The sequence below is a fragment of the Eumetopias jubatus genome, unplaced genomic scaffold (assembly GCF_037043125.1).
Source record: "Eumetopias jubatus isolate StellerSeaLion01/CBP00866 unplaced genomic scaffold, mEumJub1_p1.0 scaffold_11, whole genome shotgun sequence".
Lineage (NCBI taxonomy): Eukaryota > Metazoa > Chordata > Mammalia > Carnivora > Otariidae > Eumetopias > Eumetopias jubatus.
In genome coordinates, this window is record NW_028274817.1 from 90,977,695 (window position 1) to 90,995,391 (window position 17,697).

Sequence of the window (17,697 nt, forward strand, 5' to 3'; positions counted from 1 at the left end):
CTGCCCCTCCTCCTTGCTCATGTCCTCTCTCCTCTCTCTCTCTCTCTCTCTCTCTCTCTCTCACACACACACAAATAAATAAATAAAATCTTTAAAAAAAAAAAAAACCTTAAAAAATAGCCTGTTAATATGTTTCGGCAAAATCCAGGTTGCCTGTTGGGAGAACTCTATTTCATGCTGTTTTTCTCTTGTGGGTAACTTTCAGTAAGACTTTGCTTCAAAGAGTTATAATTTTATTAGTTCTACTTTTATACTGGCAGGACTGAAGAATCCATCTTAAAAAGAAGTTGAAAATAAACCCTTCTGTACTTGAACAAAATTTCCTTTTTCTGTTGACCTGATCCTAGAAAGTTAGCCATCATCAAACCCAGCTCTGCACCGAATACTTTTCCAAAATGAACAGCAATACTCAGCATTGGGTCTCATTCTGGCAGCCAGGCAGTTAATTTTGCCCTTGTTTAGTTTTGCGTATGTGAGATGCTATTTAGAAACTTGTTCTGAGTATCTTTTGCAAGGTGAGGATATGTATATACTTGGGAATTTCCTTTTTCTAAATGCTTCTAGAACTAAACGTCGGGTTGGGGGATGTAGGGACAAGTGTTTCCTGCTTGCAAACACTAACGCTCAGTAAGAAATAAAAGATGATATATAACAAATAGCCTTAAATTCAGTAAGTCAGTAGCATGTTAAAAATTTACAAACATTTGCAGGATTCAGGTTACTCTAAGACACGTTATTAGTGAAACTTCTATCAATAAACAAAATCCATTATAAACTTAAGCTCAGATTGACTTTTATCAAAATTTATTTTACCACAAATATTATACCAAGAATTAATGTACTTTTTAATGTTTTTTTAAAAGAATGCCATTGTGTGGGGCACCTGGCTGGCTCAGTCAGTTAAGAGTCTCTTTTTTTTTTTTTTTTTTTAAGATTTTATCTATTTGTCAGAGAGAGATAAAGCACAAGCAGGGAGAACGGCAGGCAGAGAGAGTAGCAGGCTTCCCCACTGAGCAGGGAGCCCAATGCAGGACTCGATCCCGGGACACTGGAATCATGACCTGCACCAAAGGCAGACGCCCAACTGACTGAGCCACCTAGGCATCCCAAGCGTCTGACTTGATTTCCACTCAGGTCATGATCTCAGGATCGTAGGATCTGCCTGTGTCAGGTTCCGTGGCTTCAGAATTCTTTCCCTCTCCCTCTGCCCCTCCCCCACTCGTGTGCGCACACGCAATGTAATTTAACCATTCAGGCTGTTATGTTTATAGTAGAGACATGTAGGGATATAAAATGCTTACCAGTAATGTAAAAAAAATTTTTTTTACCTTTGAGAACATGAGGGAAAATTTAGTATTGTTATATTTTAAAACCATACAAACAGAAATACCAAATTTCAGTTTGGTGGTATTTGCTAACATTGTCAGTGCAGAGTAATATAAATTTTTTCTGAGCCACTAATTTTTCTGCAAATTTCCATTTTTATCCTCAAATGATTCTTGTTTTTTTTTAATGTAATTCTGCTTTGACCTGGTCTTTATTCAATGAATAGCATGCACTTACTAATATATGGCTGCGCACTAATTGTATACAAGCCAAATCTCATTAAAATAAATTTAACCCTAACAAAATTCTTCATACTCTTTAACATTGATTCCCCAGCCATTGGCCCACCTGAAGTTTGAAGAATTATTCTAACTATAAGAAATTCTCCTACTCTGTGACAAACTTATGAATGGATCCTTGGACTTTGTCATAATAGCTTTTACATATTTACTCAATGGCATTCTGGTTCTGTGTGTGACCAAAAAACTGAATAAATGCTGGACAAACTTTTAAGAACAGTTGCCTTAATTACATCTCCTGATTACAACATATGATGTCCAATGCAGCTATATCGAGATACATTGACTAGGAAAAAATAAAATACACCCAGTTTTTCAATTCTGTTAAGCACCCCCTTCCTCCCTCCCTCCCTCCCTTTCTCACTCATCTCATTCGTTCACTCATTCAGTTATTCAACAGATACCTATTGGTCACCTGTGTGCCTTGCAACACATTAAGTTCCCAGGAGCCCTTGCTAAATACGAGCCCTTTCTCTTAGAGCTTACTCTCCAGTTAATTTTGAGCATACATGAACATTTCAGAATTTGCTCCCTTTAATTCTAATCTGTAACTTTCCTTTATTATAAAATATTTCAAACACTCAGCAGTATACCAAAAATAATAAAGCAAATACCCAAGTACTATCACACAGGTTTAACAGACATTAACATTTTGCAGTGTTTGCTTCAAATCTCTCCAGCTATAACCATTAACTTTAAGTTGGTGTGTTATGCTGTGGATAGTATGCACATTTTATACTTTTATTGCGTATCTATAGATCCATAAAGAATATGGTATTTCATGTGGTTTTGTATTTTACATAAATGATTTCACATGGTGTATACCTTTTTGCAGTTGGGTTTTGGGGGGTATTTTTCTATTCAACATTGTTTTTGATAATTCTCCATGTTGATGCATGCAGGTGTAGTTCATTTCATTGAAGCGCGGTATAATACCCCATTTTGTGAACAGTTTATTTCTCTATGCCTTTGCTGATGGATACCCAACTTAGGTTGTTTCCAATTGTTTGTTATCATGAACCAATAGTTCACTGAGCATCATTATGTATAACTTTTCTTGTAAACATGTTTGAGTGGTTCTGTCAGATGTATACCTAGTATCAGACTTGGTGGCTCATAGGGTGTGCCTGTTTTCAATTTTACTCTATCAGAGCATGGTCCAAGATGGCTGAGTCACTTATAAATCTGTTTTAAGTAAGGTGTGGGTTCAAGTCCTTATTGCTAGGCTATCAAATTCTTAGTTCATCTGTTGTTTGATTTTTACTGTACAGTATTTAAATTCTTTCTATTTGATCTAAAGAGTGATAGATAATGGGTGATTTCATTTTATACTTAGAATTTATTATTTCATCTGTTATAGAGGTTTAGGCATAAATGAATACAGTAGCAAATTATACAGGCTTTTTAAATGAGAAAGAACATGCATTTTCTGACATTTTTGTCAGTCCGCCAGTCATTTAACTTACTTTTTAAATGCACTTTAAATTAGTATTAAGTGCTTGATTTTGAGTAACTACGTTAGTGACTTGAAAAACCATGGCATTTCAATTATTCTGTTGTTAAAACCATAAATTTCAGTTAACTCTGTAATCTATGTTAAGAGTGTTAACAGCATACTTTGAAAAGACTTTACATACAGATTTAAAATCTAGTGATAAGTATAAGCTTTTCTTTCCCTTGAAATAGTTTATAACTAAGCAAATGAAATATCACAAGTAAGCAAAGAGCTTTGAGCAGATCTGAGCTTTGCAAATGCTAGAACTTTGTTTCATAATTTTTAGTTCTTTAAGGAATTAAGAGGTTGTATTTTTTCATCCTTTTTAATGTGTTTACCACAAGTGCTTTAAGAAGTAGACTGAATTTTAGCTGCAGCAGATGTATCATGCAGGGAGTATCCTGGTTTAAATTCTGAAGTGCTTTCACTTCTGCTCGCTTCCCCTTGAAATCGTCTAGAAAGAAGTTGGCACATTATTTTGCGGATGTTACTGGACATCAGGAAATACATGACTGGATCTAAGCAGCTATTGAAAGATGAGAAAACCAACATGATCTCATTGGTTTTGTGAATGATTTCCTTCCAATAGCAAGACGGCCTATTTAGCTGTGAAGATATATAGACAAATCGGAAGGCATGATAGGGAACAAAACATACAGTAAAAATGATAAGTACGATAAAGGAATTTCGGGCTGTTTTGGCATATTTACCAGAGTTGGGAAATTTTGACCTCCTTTTGGAAATCCTCAGTAGATTCTTGCCGATCTTAATATATGAAAGGATTATTAGTAAGAAAATTAGCCAGAACATTACCACAAGAACATAGTTAAAAATTGCTTCTCCTTTGGCATTATGCTTCTCTCTATAATGGAAACACATTGTGGAATTATGATCTTCTTTCTTAAGGGTTAAAGTAATCATAGTTAAAAATACGGCCAGAGCAACTGTCCATACTGTACAGCAAACGTAAATACTTTGTTTGGTTGTTACTGCCCTCCGCTGTTGTATAGACCGATTAATTTTTATGTAGCGATCCAAACTGATAAATCCAAGCAAAATAATGCTAATGTACATGTTCATATAAAATAGTGTTCCCACAACCTTGCAAAGGATCACACCGAGTGTCCACTGGTTCCCGTTAATGTGATACATTATTCGGAAAGGCAGGCAGAAGATTAGTAAGAGATCTGCAATGGCTACGTTCAGTAGGTAAATCTGTATGGAATTTCTTTTGCGGTGGATACCCAGAAATACATAGAGGGCAATTATGTTTCCAACCAGTCCTATGATGAAAATAACAGAGTAGGATATTGTTAACAGGCTAGAAAGTAGTTTCTCATCCATGGAACAGGCAGTAGTAGTATTTGGGTCTCCTGAGGGGTTCAGCAATTGGTTGCTGCGATTAGCCATAAAGCTGCATTTCTGGGAGGAGGAAGGCCAACTGCGGGCTGTAGCATTCAGCATTGTTACCATGTGACTTCTCATTGTCCGGTGTAGGGATCAAAAAGCGGAGGCGCTAAATGACATGTTCCTCGTGTGTAGCTTTTATGTCTTCAGATTTTTCCTACAACAGAATGCAACATCGAGTCATTTGCCTTTCCTATGGCTGCACTATACGTTCAAGGTTTGTTTTATTTAAACTTCCATAGGGAGTTTGTTATAGGAATAGAGATGGAGGTGAAGAGAAATGACAGCTCACACTGCTCAGATAAGGGTCAATTTCCCTAAAGGTAGTTACAGCCATGAGTGAGCTGGGCCCACTGCTGACCCCTGCCCAGCTTCCTGCCTTGACGCCTTCCCTTAGATATGGCAGTCATTCATTTTGACAAGGGCTACCACACGGCATAGGACAGATAAACTGTGTCAGTGTCCCATTCCAGGGTGGGAATAGAGGAAAGAGTCCTCAGTGTCTTCCTTTGCAACCTAAGACCCAGTTGGGTGTATTAAAATCATTTGCCTACAGGGCAGGCGGACAAAGACCAAGAGAGCAGAGCACCTGCCTCCTTAAGCAGACTATTCTAACACTGCAACAGGAGAGCAAAGTAGGCGAACAAAAGCAAGTCAGGTGGCAACGGCCGCCAGTTAGGCCAAGCAGTCTCCTGACCTAGAAACCTAGAGTGATAGTTAGATGGAAAACAGGATGTGCATTCCAGGATTTTGAAATAACTAACTGCAGCTTACTATGCCCTGGGTTAGGTAATTTGCAACTGTTGCTAGAACCTTACAAGAGATAGAGTGTGGATTCCACTTGTTTGTGGCAGCAGAGAATGTTAATAATGCTACCTGTTCTTGGCCCTTTCCTGGGCATTGATTACTATGAAGAACTCAGCCTGGGAGGCCATCATAAGGAGCTAGAAGACAAGGAGAGAAGTTTCCAGGAGGTCTCATCCCTTTCCTTTCTTAGAGCGACTGCCCCTTTTCTCTACAGCAGCATCTTAGCAGAAGTAACATAAAGGTGTTCAGAGCAAGGTTACCAAAATCAGACCTAACTAACTCTGTGACCTTGATCAAACCAATTAATCTTTTCTAAGCCTCAGTTTTCTTATCTGTAGGAATGCACAATGTGTATGAAGAACTTAACCCTAGCACATAAAAGTGCTCCATGAAAATTAGCTTTAAAAAAAAAAAAAACAAACCTTTGGACTAATCTCATTTTAGTAAATATTTCACACCTGGCTAAATACTACATGGAAAACAAAGGTGAACAAGACCAAGATCCTGCTCTCAGTGAATGTTTTTTGTAGGCATGTGCATTCAAATTCTGAATGCTATAATGTAAAGTGGATTTGAATTACAGTAACTTCTTGATGTGGCATGGTACACAGAGAAAAAACATTTGGAAGAACTTAGCCTTTCTTAAACTTCTATCTATAATTTGATCGAGAAGAAACCATGTCACTGAGGATAAAATTCCAGTTTAAAATGTCAAAGGGGGAAAATTGATTCCAGGGAAGAGGAACCAACTGGTGAAGAGGAAGTTATGTAATCCCTGGTAAGAGCCTGTCTGCAGAGTTCGGGTCATTGGGGGAAGGGAGGCAGGAGGACCAAGTCTAGTCTGTCCTGTGTCTCAACTGCAGGAAGACCGATGTCGGCAACGTTTATAGAAACTTACAGGCATGCTTCTGGTGATCTGAGATTCTAAAAGGAAAGGGCCATCTAGGAAGAATGGCAGGCTGCCAAAAAATGAAGCTGATAAATGTGATCTAGATTACCAGGAAGAGGAAAAGGGTGCCTGAAGGAGGAATTTGCATTGTGTGGTTGCGTGGGGAGCTTGCAGAAGCTCAGGTAGAAACTTCTCATAGCCCCCGATGAAAGGGACCTTGATGGCAAGTGATAGGATTTTGAGAGCTCAGGTAGCCAAAACGACTGCAAGGACTCCTCTGTAAGTGGTTCTTTTTTTTTTTTTTCCTTCTCCCATGCTGTATTTTAAACTCCGTTAGGGTTATGAACCAAGTCCTTTTCGTTTGCCTCTGTGTACCAAGTGCTCAGCCCAATAAATCTTACTGAATGAAAGAGGGAAATCAGTAGAAGAGTAGGCGAAGTTCTACATGCGGATCTCAAAATCAGCAGTTCAAGTACAGGAAGGGCTTTAGCTGCAGTAAGAAACGAAATTGCAATGGACTGTGTGGTTGCTGTGTCGGTAGCACGCTGCGGCTGCAGCAAAAACTAACCCCCTTCTTTGGTTAAATTCATAGATAGGGAGTGTCTTAAATGAAGACCGTTACTCCTCATCTGAAGGGTGTTACTGCCAGCTGGGGAGGGCCTCACCTGGAATGCAGTGTTTCATCCCAGCAGCACACTTGGAAACTGCCACAGAACAAAAGGGGACAAAAGCCCAAATCATGTCATAGGAGCAAGCTGAAGGAAACAAGCACCTCACCCTGGAGATGGATTTCACCCTGTGATCCGTGTTTTCAGAAAGCAGAACAAGGACTAGTGAATAGAAACTGCAGAGACAGATGCTGCCTCCTATTAAGGAAATGTTGTTCTAGAATGAAACAGTCTATCCTGGGAGGCAGTAGGGGTCTTAGCACCAGAGATCTCAAGACTACCACTGATGGGTGCTTTGTAGAAAAGATTCTCGCTGCCTCTCACTCCAGGCTGCATATTGGAATCCTTTTGAGGGCTTTTTAAGGATACCAGTGCCTGGCTCCAACCCCAGATCTTCTGATTTAATTGGTCTGGAATGGGCTCCAGGCAATGGTTTCCTTTAAAAGCTCCTCAGGGGATTCTAATAAGCAGCCAGAATTGAACCCTTGAGCTAGATGGCTGGACCATTAACTAATACTTATTTAGCAGTTGCAGTGTACCAGGCACATTTATATTACTTCATTTGCATAATCCTTATTGTAACCTTGTGAGGTCGGTATTACAAAAGAGGTAATGAGGGTTCAAGAGGTTGTGAACTTTACCCATGACCACACAGCTCTTAAATGGCAGTACCCAAGCTGGGACTCAGATCTGCCTAGCTTTTAGGGTCCATGATCCTTTTCGCTAAACCTCACTCCTCCTAATCCCATAGGATCAGCATTTTCTTCTTTAATGCTGAGTTCTGTCAGCAGTATTTAGACATGATTCCTTTAACATTCTCCACATTAGCGGTTTTTTTTTTAGTGATTTTTTAAAAGATTTTATTTTGAAGTAATCTACGCTCAGTGTGGGGCTCGAACTCACAACCTCAAGATCAAGAGTCACATGCTCTACCGACTGAGCCAGCCAGGTGCGCCTCACACCAGCAATTTTAAGAAGAGATTATTATACCTTCTAGCTTTACTTCTTTGTAAAAAGGTATTACTCTTTTCATTTGCTCTGTCCATTTTAATAAGTAAAGAAGTCCAGAGTTTACAGAATCACAATCATTCATCGGAATGTTCAGCCTATCTCCCAGAGCATACCTTTTCAAACTTACTTCTAGGCCTGAGAGCCATCATAAAGATATTTCTAGAAAGCCGTCATCAAGATATTTCTACAAAGCACATATCCTGAAACCATTTGCCCCAGCTCTAATCTGCCAATAAAATAAATTAATAATAGTTGGACAACGTTGCCAGTAAACTTTTCTGGTTTTGCTTTATTTGTAAGCTTAAAGAAAATAAAGCAAAAGCAATGCATTTGTTTAAATACTAATAATGGCCATCATTTAGAGCCATGTATTAGATGGCTAGTGTCCAGTCATTTATTAACAAATTAACAGATTAGATTCTGTTTTACAGTTAATGGCTGATTTTCGCCTTCTTTACAATGTGTCAATCACTCACTGTTCTTAAGGCCATTTATTGATGTTTTAAAAACTACTCATTTGATTTAAGAATGGCCAATGAGAACAAGAAACAAGCCACTGTGTTCGCATAGTGGACTAATTTCCCAGTGGGCATTACTTGTGACTCGTGTGCTATATTGACATGGTCACAATGGTTTTCTGAGAGTAGATGGTAAAGGGTTTTTTTTGAAGGTTGTTACTTGACAAATCCTGAAGTTTGTCCCCCTGTATTAGTACTGCATTGTACCCAGCACCACCACTCCCCGGCCAACAGTTTTCAACTGCCTCATGTCAGAGCTGCTGTACTGGAGGGCAGCACCCAATACTTTCTGCTGTGGCCTCCAGAGAGCCCAAGGTTTCTTAAATGCACTCTGGGTATGTTTGTGAAAACATCACATTGCTATGTGAAAATACATACCTATTTGGCAATGGCAGCAACCTTTCACTGTAATTTGACTTGCTGATGACCGAGTCTTTCAGGCCATGCTTCAAAAATTGCATTAATTGCTGCATACAGAATAAAAATTGGAAGCACGTTACTGTGGAAATAATACTATTAGTAGTTCATTAGGTTTTGTTAAAACTTAATTGTGTCTAAAAAAACATTAAAAAAATTTCAGTTGAATTAACTAACATGTATTTTGCTTTTCCTTTTTTCTGATATTCACCTTATTTACTTCTGAAACACCAAACTTAAAATTTAATTCATCTGGCAATTACCAAAAAATAGTAACAATATAATAAAGTACAACTGGCACAAATAGGGAGGCAACAAAACAATAAAGTTAATAAGTGATAGATCATTTAAAATACATTGGAGATAAAATTTGTTGCATATGAGCATAACTCTTAATGGGTTCAAGTAGCTCTGCAAGTCTTTATGGCAATATACAAGAGACAGTATAACCAACATGACAATATTGATAGGATGAGCTTCGGTACCCACAGTGACCCAAAGTACTTCCAGTCACTAAGAAGACAGCCTTATTTTAAGTCAAATCAAGGCAGAGAGGTATCATTCAAGCAGTTTACTCAGGTCTCTAAAAAGCAAAGCACTGCTAGTCACCATGAAGCAGGTTTCACTTTTAGTATTCAGACAGACAATTAAATTTTAACTGAAATAATGGGTCATTTATAGAGTTGAAATCAAGGAGTACTCACAGGTCAGACTCTCTTGCAGTAAAAGGAGCGGAACCCCAAGCTTCCCTAAACACAGAGACTAGTCTTTGTATGTCAGCTGGGCTCCTCCATCCGGTCGTGGTACAATTGGTTGAGGTTGTCTTTTTTATATATATTTGCATGTGGTAATAAGTTTTTTTTCCCTTTTCTTTTTTCAATATGCCATCCGTCCCAATTCCTTGTGAAAATGTTCAAAAGCTCACCAGCATGCAACTGTTTTATGTGTAAGCTCAGTCAACACTTCACTTTAGAAAATTATTTCTATCTTTTATATGAATACCTTTCACCTTCACGGTTGTGGGAAGTTTGCCCTTATCCCCCCAAATAAAGAAGTTTTATTTTATTTTTTTTTTAAGATTTTATTTATTTATTTGACAGAGAGAGACACAGCGAGAGAGGGAACACAAGCAGGGGGAAGCGGGAGAGGGAGAAGCAGGCTCCTGATGCAGGGCTCGATCCCAGGGCCCTGGGATCATGACCTGAGCCGAAGGCAGACGCTTAACGACTGAGCCAGCGAAGTTTTATAAATTCTAAGCAGAATTATGCATTTTCTATTTTTCCTAAGAAACAAGGCATAGTAAGCACTGAATATCTCTTTCTTTCAGGATTCATTTTAGAAATTAAGTTATTCACATAAAATGGCAGTCCTGTTTTGAACTGTACTAACATCAGTAATGAATTATTTTATTCCTTAGTTTTTTTAAGTTTTATTTGATCTGTACATTATTTTAGTAGATTTTCATGTATCCCTTTAAGACCTTGGATATATTTTCTAAAACAATGCTACATTCTTAGGACTAGATGAGATTTGTGATGGTATTCTCCCCTTTTTATCACTACGATAAACTCTCCCAAGTAAATTGAAATGTCTGTTTTAAAGAAAATAATGAAGGGGGGCGCCTGGGTGGCTCAGTCGGTTAAGTGGCTGCCTTCGGCTCGGGTCATGATCCCAGGGTCCTGGGATTGAGCCCCACATCGGGCTCCCTGCTCAGTGGAGAGCCTGCTTCTCCCTCTCCCTCTGCCTGCCTCTCTGCTTACTTGTGCTCTCTATCTCTCTGTCAAATAAAATTTAAAAATCTTAAAAAAAAAATGAAGGGATTCTACAGTTTTTATTTTGGTCCTCGTCCAGTATTTAATGACTGTCTGTCCGTCTATGTAACTGCTGGCCCTGCAGTTTCATGGCATTTCCCTTTTTTCATTGTCATCTGAAATGAAAGATTAGTTTTTATCCTCCCCATAATTGTTACCCTGCAGCCTTGTTTACCCTAAATAATATTTAACTCATTGGGCTTTATCTAACATTCTAATTATTTCTGGGTACATTTACTCTCCTGAACTCATATTCTCCAGAGTTTTTGGTTTGTTATGAATATGACACATGGGACAGAATATTTTAAAATTGCTGGAATGAAAATATTTCGTAGCTCTTCCCCTTAGGACCCCTGGAAGGAAGAGGATTACTGTGTTGGTCTGGCAGGAATTTTGTGTGTCTGCGGTGTGAGGGGAAAAAAAAAAAAAAGGAAAAAAGAAAGAAAACCCCATAATATTAAACTTGCTTTCTTAACAATTTTTAAACAGTTCGGTAGTATTAAGTATATTTTTATTCTCGTGCGGCACATCTCTGGAACTTTTTCATCATGCAAAACTGAAACTCTGCACTCACTGAACACTCCCTTTCCCTACCCCTTGGCAATTACCTTTCTACTTTATACGATTTGGGCTATTGTAGATAATTCATTTGAGTGCAATCATACTGTACTTGTCCTTTTCTGGCTGGCTTTTTTTCGTTTAGCATAATATCCTCACGGTTCACCCATGTTCTAGCATTTGACAGGACTTCCCTCTTTTTAAGGCTGCATAATGTTTCACTGTATGTGTATATATCACACGTTCTTTCTCCATTCATCTGTCAGTGGGCATTTGGGCTGCTTCCACCTCTTGGCTATTGTTGTGACTAATGCAGTGATATACATGGCTATGCAAATACGTTTTGGTGATCCTGGCAGAGTTTTTTTTTTTATATAACTAAATAGGTATTTTTTTAGCATTCTGTTTCACTAAATCTAATATAAATATTTTTATGTTATACTAGCTATTTTTCCACACCTTAGCCTCCGTTTGCAAAATACTAACTCTGTTTTAATCTTCAGTGCCCTGGTGACCCTACTATGACCAGATTTGAGTACATACAGTCCCCAACTTAACAGTGGTTCATCTTCCAGTTTTTTTACTTTGCAACAGTGTAGAAGCAATGTGCATTCAGTGGAAACCGCACTTCAGATTTTGGTCTTTTCCCAGGCGAGCGATATGTGGCCTGATCCTCTCCCGTGTTGGCTGGGCAGTGGCAGTGAGCTACAGCTCCCAGTCAGCCATGCCGTCACGAGCGTCAGCAAGCACTTTGTCACTCGGAGTATATTATCCAATAAGTTACCTGAGATACTTAGCACTTTATTATAAAATATGCTTTGTGTCAGATGAGTCTGCCTGACTGGAGGCTAATGTAAGTGTTCTGAGCATGTTTAAGGTAGTCTGGGCTAAACTACAAGATTCGCGAGGCTAGGTGTATTAAGTGCATTTTCAACTTACAGTATTTTCAACTTACAGTGGATTTACCGGGACATAACCCCATTGTAGATTGAGGAAGATCTGTAATCTTTTTCTGGTTCTTCCCTCCCATGAGCCTTTTCCGATTCATTCTGAGCTTTCTACTTTCTGTCTCTTCTTAACTCATTCTCATGTATCTTCTCCTCCTTTATTGGTAGCTTAGCTTGTTCTTTATATGAAGATAGAAGTAGAAAAGCATAAATAAATGGATACGTTTGTCTGGCACCATCTGTTACTGATATCACCATCCTCTCTTTATCTGAATTCCAACCCTGGTTAAATTCAGCTCACCACCTACTCCAGACCTGAACCCTGCTGGCTGCAATGAGGGCTACTAGGTACACACCCAGTCGTACTGATTGTTCTCACTTCACATTCATGACCACAAACCTCAAGTGGGCCCCTGTGCTGCCGGCAGTCCTGCTATATTTCCTTAGTCTGTTGGTCCTCAAAGCATGGCTCCCAGACCAGTAGCATCAACGTCACTCAAGAACTTGTTAGAAATGCATGTTCTTGACCTCATCCCAGACCTTGTGAATCAGAAACTCTGGGGGTGGAAGCCAGCAAATCTGTGTGATTCTGAGGCTGAAGTTTGAGAACCACTGCCTTAGTCAATTCATTGTCCCATTGTTTGAAAATCTTTTTTCACACCTTCACACTTCTCAAGTTGCCAACAACCCCCTCTGCTTCCCCACTCCTGCCTGATGATCACTTTTATTTCAACGTAAATAGAAAACAGAAGTACTCAGAAGAGAACTTCCTCATATTCCTGCATCCGCATCTGCTTGCATCTCCAGGTGCTCCCAGACCCTGCCTTCCTCACTGTCGCTGGGGCCAAACCCTCTCCCCGCCTGCACACTATATCCCACCCCTTCTTTCCCCTGGAGGCTGTATAATCCTTTCCACAGGGTCTTTCCCATCAGCACACAAATGTCCCTCTCTCAGACACAAAACAAAAACAAATCTCCCTGAAAATCTCGAGATGCTGCTATGGAGCTGTCAATCATATTGTTATGTGAAACTTTTGAATATTTATATGTATTTTCTTGTTTTCATAAAAGATAACGAAACAATGGAAGGATAAACCAAAAAATAATACAAATACAAAAGAGGAAGGAGAGATTAAGGGAAAGGAGAAGGTACAAAAGCTAGACCTCTCTGAATGGAATTTGTTTACAGTTTCGACTTTGGAATTATGTGCATGTTTTATTTTTTTAAAGATTTTATTTATTTGAGACAGAGCATGAGCGGGGCAGGGGGGTAGGGGCAGAGGGAGAGGGACAAGCAGACTCCCTGCTGAGCAGGGAGCCCAGTGTGAGGCTCGATCCCAGGACTCTGGGATCATGACCTGAGCCGAAGGCAGACATTTAACAGACTGAGCCACCCAGGCGCCCATGTATATGTTTTATATAATCAAAACATCAAATCAAGTCAAAATCTAATTTAAACAAATTGGCCTCACTGGGTAACAAACTGAAAGCATAACCACAAGGAAAATTCTTTTATTTTTTTTTATTTTATTTTATTTTATTATGTTAGTCACCATACAGTACATCATTAGTTTTTGATGTAGTGTTCCATGATTCATTGTTTGCGTATAACACCCAGTGCTCCGTGCAATGTGTGTCCTCCCTAATACTCATCACCGGGTTAACCCATCCCCCACCCCCCTCCCGCTAAAACCCTCAGTTTCTCGGCGAACCATGAGAGACTATGGACTCCGAGAATTCTTTTATAAAATAGGGTGGTTTGGGGGGCGCCTGTGTCGCTCAGTCGGTTAAACGTCCAACTCTTGATTTCACCTCAGGTCATATTCTCAGGGTTGTGAGATAGAGCCCCACATTGGGCTCCACACTCAGCAGGGAGTCTGCTTGAGAGTCTTTCCCTCTCCCTCTACCCCTCCCCCCACTCATGCTCTCTCTCTCTCTCTTTTAAATAAATAGAATCTTTTATAAAAATAGGGTGGGGTTGGGGGGTTTTTTTATATATATATTTTAGACTTGGAGAAAAGTTCTGATAGTAATACAAAGAATTCCCATCACCTTTCACTCAGATTCCCCATGTTAACATTTTTGTACATTTGTTTTATCTTTCTCAGTTTTTCACTCTTCTCTCTCTGTCCATCTATATAGTTCCTAAAAATAAGGAATTCTCTAAATAGCCACAGTAAAATGATCAAAATCAGGGAATTTATATAATCTACAGACCTTGTCCCAATTTCATCAGGTGTCCTAATAATATCCTTTTATAGCAAAAATAAAAACAAGATTATATAGCGCATTTTAGCTGTTCAGTCTCTTCTGTCTCCTTTGATCCCTTTCATCTGAAATAGTATTTGAAGAATATGGGCATGGGCCTGGTACTTTCTAGAATGCCCCTCAGTTTGGGTTGGTCTGATGTTTCCTCATGATTTGATGCAGTCATGTCCTTTGGCACGAATACCACAGAGTGTTGCTGAGTGCTTGTCAGTGAAGAAAGCACAAACTCTTAATTAGTCCCGCTATTAGCAGTAGTAACTTTGATAGGAGTGTCTGCCAGTTTGCTCCTCTGGAAAATTACTATTTTACCTTTTGTAATTAATAAGTATCCTGTGGGGAGCTACTCTGAGATTATACAAATATCTGTCACTCTTCAAACTTTTACCCACTAGGAACTACCTTTTGATGGTTCTCATTTGAATCCGTTATCATGATGATAACTGCCAAATGGTGATTTCTAATGCTAGAATTTCTTCTACATTTATTAATTGATTTTCTACTTACATGAAAGTTTCTCCTTCTCTCTGTTTATTTACTTATTATTTATATCAGCATGGACTCATGAATTCTTACTTCATTCAATAGCAAAACAATAATTTGACTGGACATCCCTGGTAGGATATATCATAAAGAACAAAAAGAACCACAAAAAAATCTTAAACAGCATATGGTGGTTTTGTTGTTACTGGTAATGTGTACTTTTACACACACACCCTAGGGGATAAAGCAAATGAGTAATTGTGTTAATGTCATTAGGTACCAGCATTACTTGACAAAATCAAAGAAGTCAAGTAAAAACTCTATTTTAAAAAAACCTATACAATCAGTAGGAATTGATTTACTTTTCTCCTTCCAAAAAGTACATATTTTTTAGCACTGTCCATTGAAAAGTCAAAGCAGGGATAACCCAGTAATAATAATATACCAAATACCCATATTGTGAATTTAAGTACCATTTCCCACTAAACAGAAATGGGACTGCTTGGAGAAATGGTTGGTTCCAGATCTGGGGCAAGAAATGGACAAGATAAACCTCAGACATCTTCTGCCTGAAAGCAAGGAACTTATCAGACTTTAGAGACTTACAAAAAGGCATAAGAGCTGACTTAAAAGAGCTCCTGCTGGCTAAAAAAAAATGGGATAATTTGAGCATCAAAATGAATAAGGACTGTAATTGGTTTAAATGTATCAAATATATAAAAACCTATAAATTCACAATAATACCCAAAAAACCCTTCATTGATCACCTTTGGGGGTTGCCTGGCAACCAACTTGTTATTCTGGAAATCATTCATAGCAGCTTTATTCATAATATCCCCAAACTAGACACAGCCCAAATGTCCCTCAGTAGGAGAATGGACAAACTGTGGTATATTCATACAAGGGAATATTTACTCAGCAATAAAACAAATGAACCACTGATCACAACAAAATGGATGAATCTCAGAAACATGCTGAGTGAGAGAAGCCTTACATAAAAGAGTACATATTATATGGCTTTGTGTATATGCAGTTCTAGTATAAGCAAAACAAACTTTTTTTTTCAGAATAAGCAATACTTATTCTAAAAAATATCAAAATAGTCATTTGTACTGGAGGTGTAGCAGCAGAGATTAAGTGGTAAGAGGGCGAGGGAGGTTTTTGGAATGATAACGTCTTGATAGGGATATAGGTTACACAGTTCTTTGCAAGCTGTCAAAACTCTCCAGTGGTACTCTTAAGATTTGTGCATTTCACAGCATGTAAATTTTACCTTAAACATAATTTTAAATATTAAACTCAAAGGGTGCCTGGGTGGCTCAGTTGGTTAAGCATCTGACTCTTGATTTTGGCTCAGGTCGTGATTTCAGGGTTGTGAGATTGGGTCCCACATCAGGCTCCACACTTTGTGGAGTCTGCTTAAGATTCTCTCTCTGCCCCTCTGTCCCCACCCTGCACACACGCACGCTTGCTCGCTCGCTCGCTCTCTCAAAAAAAAATATTAAACTCTAATGACGTACTGAATTATAGTGAAAAGATGGAGTGATGATTGGATAGTGGGATGAATAGATATTTGATAAAGCAAATGTAGCAAAATGTTCATTGTAGAATCTGTGTGGTGAGTATGTGGCTATTTACAGTTCTTTCAGTTTTCTCTGTTTTTGATAGTCTTCATAACAAAATACTGGGGAAAACCTCCATTTTGGAACCCCTAATTATGGAGCTGGGCATCACTGGCTGCCAGAATCATGAAAGAAATGTCAATGGTGAACTTTGTAAAAATGGATCAAGGCAGACAATACCTGAACCCACTGACCAATCCTGTTGCTAAAAGTAGGACAACCAGACATTATGTTCTTCCTGATGTGTTACAAAAAACTGAAGTATTAGTGTAAAAAAAACTAAAATTGAACGTGAATCTAATCAAGCTTCTAGATCTAACTACCAATTTACAGAAAACACAGGAACATGTTACAATGACACCATGTAGGTGCTATTAGCCAAGTCCAGATTGTAGGTGATCCCACAGGGGAAGGGGAAATTACCTCCTATCTTAATCAGTGGCATGAACATTTTTTTAAAAGGTAAGAGGAGGATATGGTATAGAGTCAGATATAAGACCTATAACCATCAGATGCAATGTATGGACCTTAAATACCATTTTGAACTAACCAACTGTAAAAAAAAAAAAAAAAAGAAAAAAATCTTTGAGATAGTCAAAGAAAATTGAATGTGGATTGGTATTAGATATTTAAGAATTGTTAATTGTATTGGATGTGGTGATATGGTTATTTTCTTAAGTCGTCTGTTAGAAATACTGAACTAATAATAGGTGAAATGATATTTGTTTTAAAAGACTTCAACAAAGGGGCGCCTGGGTGGCTCGGTTGGGCGACTGCCTTCGGCTCAGGTCATGATCCTGGAGTCCCGGGATCGAGTCCCGCATTGGGCTCCCTGCTCAGTGGGGAGTCTGCTTCTCCCTCTGACCCTCCCCCCTCTCATGCTCTCTCTCTCATTCTCTCTTTCAAATAAATAAAATCTTTTTTGAAAAAAAGAAAAACTTCAACAAAAACAATGGGGATAGGCGAAGCAAGAATAGCAGAATGTCAATAACTGTTAAAGCTGGGAGATGGAAGAGGGGGCACCTGGGTGGCCCAGTTGGTTAAGCAGCTGCCTTCGGCTCAGGTCATGATCCCAGGGTTCTGAGATCGAGCCCCGTGTTGGGCTCTCTGCTCAGCGGGAAGCCTGCTTCTCCCTCTCCCTCTGCTGCTGCTCCCCCTGCCTGAGCACACACAC

General features: G+C 39.0%; 2 protein-coding genes across 5 annotated transcripts in view; one reads left to right on the forward strand and one right to left on the reverse strand.

The window, feature by feature from the left end:
• The window catches only part of CASK (calcium/calmodulin dependent serine protein kinase), a 354,818-nt gene that overhangs the window by 198,855 nt on the left and 138,266 nt on the right, over positions 1-17,697 (forward strand). The window lies entirely within an intron of this gene.
• On the reverse strand, positions 1,986-4,681 carry GPR34 (G protein-coupled receptor 34). The gene has a single exon (XM_028113496.2). It carries the CDS (start codon positions 4,603-4,605, stop codon positions 3,469-3,471), a length of 1,137 nt encoding a protein of 378 aa, XP_027969297.1. The 5' UTR covers positions 4,606-4,681; the 3' UTR covers positions 1,986-3,468.